Source organism: Crinia signifera, chromosome 19 (assembly GCF_055691185.1).
Source record: "Crinia signifera chromosome 19, ASM5569118v1, whole genome shotgun sequence".
Classification (NCBI taxonomy): domain Eukaryota; kingdom Metazoa; phylum Chordata; class Amphibia; order Anura; family Myobatrachidae; genus Crinia; species Crinia signifera.
Window position 1 is genome coordinate 47,985,909 of NC_139226.1, and position 13,536 is coordinate 47,999,444.

A 13,536-nucleotide genomic window follows, 5' to 3' on the forward strand; every position below is an offset into this window, starting at 1 on the left:
TGCCGTGTTTGTTTTCTACGCTCAGATTGCTTGCTAAAGTTTTACAAAAAAAAAAAAAAAAGTAATTTAGGCGCCACCACTGCTGTATTATACACACCTGCCATGTACAGTAGTATAAACAGGTGTAAAGGCATATGTGAGCTTTTGTAGGCTGTAGGGATATGGTCACTTGGTCGACCCAATTTAGGTTGACCACTGATGGTCAACAGGGCTTTGGTTGGAAGGTCAACACAAGCAATAGGTCAACAGTCAGAAGGTCGACATTCAGGACCAAAAATGGGAAAGTCATGTCAACCTTCTGACGGTCGTCCTTGCCATTGTCGACCTAATGCTTGTGTCGACCTTCCAACGCTGTCAGCCTAAGCCATGTTGACCTGAGCCCTGTCTACCTTCAGTGGTTGACCCAATGCATGTCAACACAATGGGCGGTATTCAATGTGAATACTGGCGACGTGCAGCGAATCCTGTTTAGGATTCGCTGCACATTCGCCACTGCCCGCCACGTTCCGGAGCCTCGCCGGCTCCAGTATTCAACGAGTCAGGGGCTCTCTGCCCGTGACTGGCGAATTTGAGCTCCTGCGGCGGACGCCGCAGGGAGCCTGAGGACGGTGGCAGGCAGGGAGATGGAAGTCTCCCTGCCTGCCCCAGAACGTTTGTGGGGGGGAGGTGGGCTCCCTGGGAGCCAGGCAGCACAGGCTGCCCCCCCCGGGGTGCCAGCAGGGGACCGCGTATATTCACTACACCCGATCATGTATATGTAATGATCGGGTGAAGGGAATATATGAATATGTAATGAGCGGCTCGGCTCCGGCCCCCTGCTGGCTGGTCTGTGTAAAAAAAAAATATATATATTTCTCTTTCAATGGTCCTGGTGACACAGCTCAACACTGGGATGTAGGAGGGTCCGAAGGAGCCAGGCACCTATCCTAAAGCTTTAGAGGGTAGGCTCCTCCCCTACTGCATTCCTGGACTCCCCAGTTCGTGTTAGGTGCCCACTGGAGTGGGTGCTATTCTAAAGGGCTGCGGAGCAGCCGAAGAAATAGAGTAGTTAGGGGATTTTTATTATTTTATTAACTATTACCCTAGCTAGGTAGGCACAGTGTGAGGATTCTCATAGTGAATCCTCACACTGCTAGCGCAGCAGGAGCTGACAGAAGCGCGTCCTGTCAGCTATCTGTGCACAGGGTAGACACTGTCTGGTCTCCCTGTGCTGCGCTCATAGCCTCTATTAAGAGGCTGCCTGGGCTCCGGAGTAGCCTGAAACCGGCTCCACAGTTAGGTGGGGATCATGGGGGACAGGCGCTCCGTGATGGCGGCGGCCATTTTATGCGGAGCTTACACGCTGAGCTCCTGACTGAGAGGACAGCAGCGCTGTGACAGGCATGTTCCAAGTGGTCCCCATTTGAGGGGGAGACACTGGAACAAGGAAATCCTACCTAAGGAGCGGCTAGCTGGGGGTGGTTGGCGCCAAAAGGTCACGGACCCCGCAGCAGCAGGGACTTTTGGTCTCTTCCTTCACTCTGACTTTGGCGCCTTTCAGAACGCTTGCAGCGGAGCTTAGCTGGCTAATTGATCCTGGCAGAGTGACTTGGATTTCCTGGGCATCGCTTCCCCGCAGTTGAAACCTACAGACAGCTAAGTGACTGGGTGCATTGACTTTGTATAAGCGCTTGTACAATTGTTTGCACTGTGTATATTGAGATATATATATTTTTCACTTGCATCATGTCTGAGCATCAGGCTGTGGTTTTGGGGGAGGGAGCCCTTAGTGCACTGAGCGCGTGCAATGTTTGCACACAAAAGTTTGTCCCTGAGCAGATGGCCAAGGGGGGCTTATGCATTACTTGCGCTGATGTGAGACCCATGGGCAGTGAACACCATAGGGCAGAGCAGAGTGAACCTGCGTGGGCCAGTGCCCTAGGCAGGTCTGTAAACGCTTTGGTGCAGCTTCTGGACAGGCAGAGTGATGTGCTGGTAGAATCACAGAGACCTATGCCATCATCTCAGCAGTCGTCTGGCTCCTTGCCTCTTACCCAGGCAGATCCTGCGCTTATTCAAGTGATGCAGGATACTGCTAAAGGGATCAACAGATTCAGTGAAATACTGGACAAAATGGATGATGTTGCAGGGACCCCTAAAAGGTCTTATGCTATGCCTAATGTGTTAGAGGAGGAGGAAGGAGAGTATACTGACACACCCTGGGACCAGGGTGATGATTTTGAAGAGACCTCTGCTGCTGGTATAGAGGATCTCATTGTAGCTGTTAAACAGGCGTTAAAACTGTCTGTTGAGGATAAGACCCCTGTTAAGGGTGTTTTTAAGCGACAGCGGAAGGAGGCTGTTACTTTTCCCTCAGATGAGGGGTTACAGGAACTATTGGAAGGGGCTTGGAAAACCCCAGATAAGAGGCTACAGATGCCTAAAAGATTCCTTAGTCTGTACCCCATGCCGGAGTCTCATTCTGAACTCTGGGAAAAAGTGCCTGTTGTGGATGCTTCTGTGGCACGTTTATCAAAAGCTACGGTATTGCCTGTACAGGGTGGTGCAGCTTTTAAAGATTCTGTGGATAAAAAGCTCGAGGGAAACCTCAAAGCTATTTTTGAAGGGGTGGGGTTTACCCTGCGCCCCCTTATTGCTTCAGCCTGGGTCTCTAAGGCCATTATAGAGTGGGCTGGTGAGTTATGCACCATACTGCAGGCTGACCCTGGTGCTTTGCTGGTAGCAGAAAAGATTAAGGCCGCGGCAGAATATGCGGTGGAAGCAGAGGAGGAAGCTCTTAAAATGGCTACCAGAGTGTCCACAGTCTCTATTAATGCCAGGAGAGTACTCTGGCTTAAGGCCTGGGAAGCGGACAATGAGTCCAAAAAGGCCCTAGAATTGTTAGCTTTCAAGGGAAAGTTACTTTTTGGTTCTGAGCTTGAGGAGATTATAAAACAAGCCACAGGCGGCAAGAGTACGTTTCTGCCGGCCTCCTCAACAAAGTAGTCATCCAGATTCGCTGCTTTTAGGCCGTCCTTTCGGCCCTCCCCTAGAGGTGGTGCGTCCTTTCGGGGACAGTCGTTCAGGGGAAGGTTTCAGACCTCCAGGGGCAAATCTCAAAGGTCCAAGTTTGGCTCTTTCCATAAGAAGCCTGCCTCTAAAGGAGAGGATAAACCCTCCGCATGACTGCCTGGGGATAAGCCCGGCAGGGATAAAGGTGGGGGGGCGTCTCACACACTTCAGGGACGCTTGGGCTTCTCTAGACCAGGATACCTGGGTCTTAGAGATTATTACCCAGGGTTACAAAATCCCTTTCAGAGGGCGCCCTCCGAAGAGGTTCATCCCCACACCCATACCAAAGCAGGCGCTCCTGCGCACAGCTCTGATGAGAGCGGCTCATTCCCTTTTGGAAAAAGGGGTGGTAATTCCGGTTCCCAGGGCAGAGTGGAAGAAAGGATTTTACTCCACGATGTTCCTGGTGCCCAAACCAGACGGGTCTTTCAGACCAATACTAAATTTGAAGTCCTTAAATGTTCACCTATGGGTAGACCATTTCAAAATGGAGTCTTTGAGGTCTGTTCTCCTGAGTCTGGACCAGGGAGAATTTCTGGCGTCCATGGATGTCCAAGACGCATATCTGCACGTTCCCATTCACCCGGAACATCAGACGCTGTTGAGATTTGCCATAGGAGACCTGCATTTACAGTTCCGGGCGTTACCCTTTGGGCTAGCAACCGCGCCAAGGGTATTTACAAAGATAATGTCTGTGATGGCGGCAGTGCTGAGGCTCAGGGGAATCACAGTAATACCCTATTTGGACGATCTCCTGTTCAAGGCGGAGTCAGCAACCCTGCTGCAAAGTCACTTGAAAGAGGCCATCAGTTTTTTGCAGGCTCACGGCTGGATTTTAAACTTACAAAAATCTCAGTTGGTACCATCACAGAGGATCCAGTTCTTGGGAGTCATACTGGATACCAATCTCCATCGGGTATTTCTCCCGGAGATAAAGGCCAGGGACCTGGTCACCCTAGTTCAGGAGATTCTCAGAGCTCCGAGCTTGTCAGTATGGAGGTGCCTCAAACTCCTGGGGAAAATGGTGGCGTCATTCGAAACGCTTCAATTTGCCAGGTTCCACTCACGAGTATTCCAATGGAACATTTTGTCAGCCTGGTCAGGAAACACTTTGTCCATGAAGACGGAGTTGATAGTGCTGTCCGCGGACACTCGGGACTCCTTGAAATGGTGGACAGAGGTAGATTCCCTTCAATGGGGTCGGTCATTACAGACCTGGGACTGGTTGGTAGTAACTACCGATGCCAGTCTCAGGGGCTGGGGGGCAGTAGCCCTGGATCTCAGGCTGCAGGGCCTGTGGACGGCAGACGAATCAGTGTTACCAATCAACATCTTGGAGCTGAGAGCTGTCTGGAAAGTGATCTCCTTAGCGGAAGACAGGTTAAGGAACCTCCCCTTGAGGATTCAGACCGACAATGCCACAGCTGTGGCGTATCTGAATCACCAGGGAGGTACACGCAGCAGATTGGCCATGTGGGAGGTGTCCAGAATCTTCCTATGGGCGGAACAGAATGTTCCTGCCATATCGGCTATATTCATTCCAGGAGTGGAGAATATAGAAGCAGACTTCCTGAGCAGGGAGGAGCTCAAGGAAGGAGAATGGAGCCTACATCCTCAGGTGTTTCACCAGATCACGGCAATGTGGGGAACTCCGGATTTGGACCTAATGGCATCCAGGTTCAACCATCAGGTGCCCAGGTTCTATGCCAGAACGAGAGATCCGCTAGCAGAGGCAGTGGATGCCATGACTACTCATTGGCAGGGAGACCTTCTTTATGCATTCCCTCCAATTCCAATGTTAGCGAGACTGTTGAAGAGGGTACAGGACCAGAAGGTTCCGGTGATCCTTGTGGCCCCAGATTGGCCAAGGAGGTCTTGGTACTCGAGGCTTCAGAGGTTATCAGTGGATTCATGGCGTCTACCTCTGAGACCAGACCTGTTAAGACAAGGCCCATTCAATCACCTGGATTCCGATCGATTGATTTTGACGGCTTGGTTATTGAAACCGCCATTTTAAAAAAAGAAAGGATTTTCTGACGCAGTAGTGCAGACTATGATAAAAGCCAGAAAAGCTGTTTCTTCGGCAAATTATTATAGAGTCTGGAAGACTTATATTAGATGGTGTGAGAGGCAAAAAGCTCACACATCTCACTTCAAATTATCAAAAATGTTGGATTTTCTACAAGATGGATTTTCTTCGGGCCTAAGCCTTCAGTCGTTGAAGGTGCAGATTTCGGCCTTGTCCATCTATTTTCAAAAAAGAATTGCCATTTTACCGGAGATTCAAACCTTTTTACAAGGGGTATCCAGACTGAAACCCCCTTACAAGCAACCAGTAGCACCTTGGGATCTGTCACTGGTTTTGGATTGCCTTCAGAAGGCACCTTTTGAGCCTTTAAGGTCGGCTGACTTTAAGTTTCTCACGTGGAAGCTAGTGTTTTTGTTAGCAGTAGCATCCGCTAAAAGGGTGTCAGAGCTGGGAGCCTTGTCATGCAAATCTCCCTTCTTAATTTTTCACGATGACAGGGCTGTTCTGAGAACAGTGCCGCAATTTTTACCGAAGGTAGTCTCTGCCTTCCATTTAAATCAGGAGATAGTTCTACCTGTGTTTCAACCCCCAGAGGGTTCCAAGAAAAGGGACAAGTTGAAGACTTTGGATGTTGTGCGTGCCTTACGCATATATGTGGACAGAGTGAAGAGTGTTAGGAAAACTGACACTTTATTGGTACTGTATGACGTACATAAAATTGGTTGGCCTGCATCTAAGCAGACCATTGCTAGGTGGTTGCGTTCTGTGATAGCCTTTGCATACACCAAAGTGGGTAGGCCTGTACCGGCCAGAATAAATGCGCATACCACCAGGTCAGTTGCCACCTCTTGGGCGGTCCGACATGGGGCCACAGCTGAGCAGGTTTGCAGAGCTGCCACTTGGTCATCTGTTCACACATTTGCCAAATTCTATAGATTCCATGAGTTCGCGTCGGAGGACGCATCATTCGGGCGAGCAGTGCTGAGAGCTGCAGACCTGAGCGTACCCTCCCAAAGGACCGGCTCTGAAACGTCCCAGTGTTGAGCTGTGTCACCAGGACCATTGAAAGAGAAAAAGGGATTTTTGTAAGAACTTACCGTTCGAATCCCTTTCTCTGATATGGTCCTGGTGACACAGCGATCCCTCCCTTACGCTCAGTAAGTATGCCAGAATTTCATGATGTTCATGTTAAAATGGTTAAGAGTTAACAGTTTCTGTTATAAAATGTGCATATAATATGTGCAGGCGTTTGTACTGAGTTAATGTATTCCAGTGGCTTTGAAAGATTGAACTGAAGAGTCCAGGGATGCAGTAGGGGAGGAGCCTACCCTCTAAAGCTTTAGGATAGGTGCCTGGCTCCTTCGGACCCTCCTACATCCCAGTGTTGAGCTGTGTCACCAGGACCATATCAGAGAAAGGGATTCGAACGGTAAGTTCTTACAAAAATCCCTTTATTTTTTAAAATTAAATATATATTCATGTGCTTACAGCACATGAATAAAAATAGCATGCCCCTCCTCAGAATAAAATTCCAGATTTTTTTACACCAATTGTAAAAAACAAAACACTTTATTTTAAAAGTTCACCTTCCACTTCACCATAAAAAGATAGCTATTGCTACTCGGTGAATCATGGCGAAAAAAACCTTGAAATGTATTCGCCATCTGGTCTTTGAATAGGGTGATTCACCGTTTTAGTCAGAAATTTGCCTTACAGCACAAAATCGCCATAAAAACCTGGCGAATCAGCCTCATTGAATACCGCCCATTGACTCATACCCTTGCTGTAAAGCCTCCCATACACTACTGCAACTTCTCCCCACTATTACTTTACAAGGATGGCCAATCCTGGTATTGGGATTGGAGGGGTCCCGGGATTTGGCCCCAAAATTGGCGGGATTTCAGGATTAGTCTTAATGCCGTGCAGTGTCAGATCACTCGCTGAAACGCTGCCCAGCTGTCTTGACCGGGCGCGCGGCTCTGCGCAACGTGCCGCTAAAGTTCTCACTGCGCAGGCCGGCGCATTCACCGCCTTTCCCACTCGCTCCGCTGCCACTGGCCCGGCCGCTTACTGCGCACCCCGCACTACCTTCCCCGCTCACAGACTGCAGCGCCTGTCCAGTTCCCCGACTGCACTGCCTGCTAAGTAAGTAAATTTCCACGGTTATTGGTTGGGGAATTTTTTTTTTTATTAGGGATGCCAATCCCAGCATTGAGCATTTCTCGATCCCGGGATTGGCATCCCTACTTTATAGATCAGTTATGGAAAAATCCTTAAAAGCAACCTAACAAGACTGGAACATTTCCTAGTGAGGTGCTTCTGAAACATGTTACAAATGAACAGGCCTCTGGAGTAGTTAATTGTTGATTTTATTATAAACCCGCCTTATTTTGCAATTGCTTGCTCTTAAAGGGGCAGTACTTCATATGTGGTATTTTTTTTGTCTTCTGTTTCCATTCAGGAAGAACTGTTCAGCATTCATTGAGCTGTCACTGGGTCCCCAGAAGGACAAGCTAGTTGTCACCCAAAGCAATTTGCATCACACCCACGTGGCAGATGAGACCAGCGACGGCCCTCCGGAGAAGAAATACAAGCCATCGCCTGCAGGGGGATTACCAGTACAAGTGGCAAACAACATCTCTAAGAAGTTCCTGGAGCCAAGCGACCTAAAGAGACTCCTTCGTTTTCGATCTGGCGCATTCGAAGACCGCACTCAAGTCCTTGGGGAACTGCAATCGTTATTCTTTTCCGACCCCGCAGCCAAGGTCAAACTGGTATTTGTAGAAGGCAAACTACACGTGAAGCACATTTTTCTAATGACCACGGCAATGAGAGATGTCCTCCAAAATTTCCCCGAGCATCTCTTTATTGATGTCTTATTAGAATTCAGTCAAAGCTTTGCTTTGTACACCACCTACTGCAAGGTAAAGGGAGAAGAGGAGTGGACGCCGTGTGCTTATTGCATTGCCAGGAAAGGCGTGGATGACACATTTGAGTTCTTTACCGGCTTGCTGACTGAGATTGTCCCCACACTGAGCGGCAAGGTAAAACTCGTAACCGTCAATCCCGATATCCAGCAGCCGATTAACCTGGGTTCCTATTTTCCGCATTCTAACCTCAGGTACTGTATGCATTTGGTTCTGAACTTGTTCTACTCCCGGATCTCCCTCTTGGATACTACGGTTGAAGCTCAAATTAAAACATTCCTCCATATCCTTTCCCAGACCTGCTCGATGAAGGTCTATGAGCGATATCTGAATGACCTAAGAGCGATCTGTCCTGAAGACATATATCAATATTATTACGACACGTGGCATCCACGCAGAAAAATGTGGGTCAAAAAGGACAATAGGACTGAGGAGACTGAAAGAAATCTATTTCAAATGGTGTCTGTGGTTCACTCAAAACTGAAAGCGAAAGTCGGCTATATGTCGTCTTTGCATCAATGCCTCTGTGCAGTACTTGACGGGCAAGGGAAACCTTCTACCGCTGCTGATGTCCAGCTGCAGAATGCCGACATTGCATCAATGTGTGACTATGAGCAATCTAGCTTACCTGCATCAGACCAACAGGTAATTTCAAGCTCTCATTTTATTTTGTGGATTAATTAAGGCTTTGGGGCTTGATTCTGGTTCACTCACCAATGCCTTCTTTAATGGACAAAACCATGTGCACTGCTGGTGGGGCAGATGTAACGTGCAGAGAGAGTTGCATATGGGAGAGCTGTGTTCAATCTGAAATCTAAACTGCAGTGTAAAAATAAAGCAGCCAGTGTTTACCCTGCACAGAAATAAAATAACTCGCCCAAATCTAACGCTCTCTGCACATTACATCTGCCCCACCTGCACTTATTCAGATCTGATTGCAGTACAAATTTGTTCTCAAAATGGGCAAAACCATGTGCACTGCAGGTGGGGCAGAAGTAACATGTTCCGAGAGAGTTAGATTTGGGTGAGGTGTGTTGAAACTGAAATCTAAATTACAGTGTAAAAATAATGCAGCCAGTATTTACCCTGCACAACAAAATAACTCGCCCAAATCTAATGGTGTGTACACACTTGTACAATGTGCATGAGATTTTGACTATGTAATCAAAATCTCATCTGGATCTCATGCAGATCGCACAGGTTTTAACCCTTGCGCTCCCTTATTGCAGCCAGAAAGTCTTGGCTGCATAGACTATATAGTGCAGATCTGCACTATATAGTCTAAATTGTATGCAGATAGTCTACATTGTACATATTGTATGCAGATAGTCTACATTGTACATATTGTATGCAGATAGTCTAAATTGTAATATAGTCATGATTGTACGAGTGTGTACACACCATAACTCTCTCTGCACATGTAACATCTGCCCAGCCGCCTGCAGTGCAACATGGTTTTGTCCATTAAAGAAGGAGTTGGATTTTGCCAGTGAAACAGAATCAGGCCCTTAATGTAATAATGAAGTGCATACCAAAGATTTTAACAACGCTGGGTTTCCTGTATGCTTCCCCAGTATGCAATCATCACGTAAACATTTATAATGTCGTCATGGTGTAAATGATATGATGTAGAGGGAGGCAATAGTGCTGCAAGGGAGAGAAGCTGTGCTGCTGGCACTGGAAGTCGAGCTGCGGTGTGGGGCGGGAGCAGTGCCGGCACTGGGAGTCTAACTGGGGTGTGTGTGTGTGGTGGGGGGGGGGGGGGGGGCAGCACTGCTGGCACTGGGAGTCGAGCTGAGGCTAGGTGGGGGGGGGGAGCAGGGCTGCTGGCACTGGGAGTCGAGCTGTGTGGGGGGGGGTAGTAGTAGTACGTTTATTTATAAGGCGCCACAAAGTGTCCGCAGCGCCGTACATAGCAAACAAAAAAAACAAATTACAAGGTAACGTACAGGGTGTGTAGAAAGATACAGTATAAATAGGGGTATAGCTGGTAGAACTAAAATCAGCATCAGTTCAGAAGTAGGTGTCAAAATAGTCAAGGAGACCGAAGATGAAGTAGAGGAAGGGAAGAACAGGACAGGAGCACAGGTGAGGTAATGAGGTAGGGTGAGTACGTGAGGAAGGAGGGCCCTGCTCATAAGAGTTAACATACTAAAAATAGGTGGGTGGACGAACGAAATACAATAGGATAAGTAGGAACGGAGGGGAACGGAGGCAGGATAGGAGGATCAAAAGAGGTTAGGAGGAGGGATAGGCTAGTCGAAAAAAGTGGGTTTTGAGGGAGCGCTTGAAGGAGGTAAGGGAATCAGATAGCCTGATGGGTGGCGGGAGGTTGTTCCAGTGCAGGGGGGCAGCGCGAGAGAAATCTTGGACACGGGAGTGGGAGGAGGTGATTAGGTGAGAGGTCAGTCGGCGGTCAGCGATGGAGCGAAGAGGACGGGAGGGAGTGTGGATAGAGATCAGTGAAGAGAGGTAGGGAGCTGTGGAGGAGGAGAGAGCCTTGTAGGTGGTGGTGAGGAGTTTAAAGAGAACTCGGAAAGGAATGGGGAGCCAGTGAAGAGATAAACCGAGGGGGGAGGCGGAGGTAGAGCGGCGGGAGAGGAAGATGAGCCTAGCAGCAGCGTTAAGAATGGATTGGAGAGGTGCGAGGCGGGTGAGAGGTAGCCCAGAGAGAAGGATGTTGCAGTAGTCAAGGCGGGAGATGACAAGAGAGTGAATGAGAATTTTGGTCGCGTCAGTGGAGAGAAATGGTCTGATGCGTGAGATGTTGCGTAGGTGAAAGCGGCAAGACTGTGAGAGAGCACGAATGTGGGGGGTGAAAGAGAGGGAGGAGTCAATGATGACACCGAGGCAGCGCGTTTGGTCGGTGGACGTGATCTCGGTTTCACCAATGCTGATGGAGATAGTGGGAGAAGAGGGGATGTTCGGGGGATGGAAGATTAGAAGTTCAGTTTTAGCCATGTTTAGTTTCAGGAAGCGTTGGGTCATCCAGGCTGAGATGGCCGTGAGGCATTCGGAGACCTTGGACAGAAGTGATGGGGATAAGTCGGGGGAGGAGAGATAGATTAGGGTATCATCAGCATAAAGGTGGTAATGAAAACCATAGGAGCTGATGAGGGTGCCCAGAGAGGTGGTGTAGAGGGAGAAGAGGAGAGGGCCAAGGACTGACCCTTGGGGAACACCGACTGGCTGGGGGGTAGTAGGAGAGGAGGAGCTCGGAGTGGAGACGGAGAAGGAGCGATCGGAGAGGTATGAGGTGAACCAGGAGAAGACCGTGCCAGTGATGCCAAAGGAGCGGAGGGTGTTGAGCAGGAGAGGGTGGTCAACAGTGTCAAAGGCAGCCGACAGATCAAGCTGGATGAGGATAGAGAAGAGGCCTTTGGATTTAGCCGATAGTAGATCGTTAGTTACTTTGGTCAGGGCAGTTTCAGTGGAATGTAAAGGGCGGAACCCGGATTGGAGGGGGTCTAGAATGGAGTTAGCAGTAAGGTGGCTTAGGAGACGATTATAGGTCAGACGTTCTAGGAGTTTGGAGGCAAAAGGGAGGAGGGAGATGGGCCTGTAGTTGGATGGAGAGTTGGGGTCCAGATTTGTTTTTTTGAGAATTGGGGAGACAAGAGCGTGTTTGAAGGAGGAAGGGAAGATCCCAGAGGATAGGGAAAGATTAAAGAGGTGAGCCAGGTGAGAGCAGACTGATGGACTGAGACGACGGATAATATTGGAGGGGATAGGATCAAGCGGGCAGGTGGAGGGAGAAGCGGATTGAAGGATAGAGTGGACTTCAGCAGCAGTGGTGGGGTAAAATGAGGACAGGGGTTGGAAGGAGGGGAGTGGAGATGTAGGAGGGGAGGAGGGAGAGGGTGAGGTCATGGCAGCAGTGATGGCAGTCCTGAGAGAGGAGATTTTGGTTGAAAAGTAGGTAGCAAAATCAGCAGCTACGATGGAGGACGGAAGAGCTGGAGGAGGGGGGGGAGAGCAAGGAGTTGAAGGTGGCGAAGAGCCTGCGGGGATTGGATGATTGGGAAAGGATGAGGGACTTAGATTCCTTGGCCAGAGCAAGGGCAGAGCTGAAGGAGGAAAGAATGAATTTGAAATGGAGATAATCCGCAAGGGAGCGTGATTTCTTCCAGAAGCGCTCAGCAGTGCGAGAGCACTTTTTAAGGAATCGGGTGATAGGTGAGTGCCACGGTTGGGGGTTGGAGCATCGAAGGGGGATAGAGGAGGGAGGGCAGGCAGAGTCCAATGCCGAAGATAGGGTGTCATTATAGAGGGAGGCAGCGAGGTTCGGGCAGGACATGAGGGCGATTGGGGCGAGAAGAGGACACAGCGTGTTTGAGAAGGCAGCAAGATCAAGTGTGTTGACGTTATGCCGTGAGACAATGCGCTTGGGAGGGGGGGTGGGAGAGGGGGAAGCAGTGAGGGAGAAGGAGATGAGGTGATGGTCAGAAAGAGGAAAAGCTGAGATAGTGTAGTCAGTAAGGGAACAAGAGCGAGAGAAGACGAGATCGAGGGAGTGTCCTTGGATGTGGGTGGGAGAGGTAGTCCACTGAGATAGGCCAAGAGAGGAGCAGAGAGAGAGGAGTTTGGAGGTGCCAGGATCAGCGGGGTTATCCAAGGGGATGTTAAAGTGGTGGGGTGGGGCGAAGCGGAACTGCAGGCGGACAGAGGGAGTCCTGCTACAGGGGAAGGGGGAGACTAACTGCAGAGGTGAAAGGGGTGTGCTGGGAAGTATTATTTAGGAGCACACATTCTCTTGCACAGCAGTGTCAAATCACTTTTTGTGAAAAATGTTTCAATACATACCGTTTTGTAATGAATTCTCTGTAATATAGTTTTGTTTGTGTTCTGGAAAATTAAAGGTTTGTGAGCTTCCCGAGTTGAAATCCGAGAATGAAGACCCTCTATATGAAATTACTTCCTCAGAAAATACTACTTATGAGGTACGGGGAAATGTCTGCTAACTGTTGCATAATGCTGGAGTTGGAAGTGTTATTTTAGCATTGTATTATATGTTAAATCCCGTGAAGAATGACTGCAATAGACAAACTGTGCGGTACAAATTGTGGTTCTATAAGGAATTCTGCACCTCCAGCATCTGTGACCTACGTCTGGGGGAGGACTTTAGGCACAGAAACCTGCAGAGCTGTGTTCAGTATTTGCTATGCGTGTATGAATACATAATTTGTGTGAGCATGTAAATATTTGCACATGCCTCTGTGCACACTAACGTTATTAAACTTAATAGCTGATGATACTGTATCATAGATGGATTCTAAACGCCATGTTCATTTTCAGCGTGTCCTTTCTGCATGCGTCACTCAGGTGACTAAGCAACATGTGTCTAGCTCCGAAACTTATTTGTACGAATACTAAAGTAGTTAGGAAATATTCTGGGGGACTTTTTGTTTGTTTGTTTTACACTGGATCTGAGCGATTTAGGCTTGAGACCGACATCTCACCCACCCCCACTGTGTCTGTGGGACTTCTACCATATGCAAAACATAATCTATCCATTGTGCAGGGCCTATG

The 13,536-nt window shown here is 48.8% G+C and overlaps 1 protein-coding gene across 2 annotated transcripts in view; it reads left to right on the forward strand.

Annotated features, from left to right (window-relative positions):
• LOC146042500 (uncharacterized) overlaps positions 1-13,536 on the forward strand; it is a 33,438-nt gene that overhangs the window by 18,389 nt on the left and 1,513 nt on the right. For both annotated transcript variants that reach the window (XM_083162528.1, XM_083162529.1), the window contains exons 7-8: positions 7,542-8,652; positions 12,867-12,947. In XM_083162528.1, the coding sequence (XP_083018654.1) occupies positions 7,542-8,652; positions 12,867-12,947 (1,192 nt within the window). The remainder of the gene's footprint in view (positions 1-7,541; positions 8,653-12,866; positions 12,948-13,536) is intronic.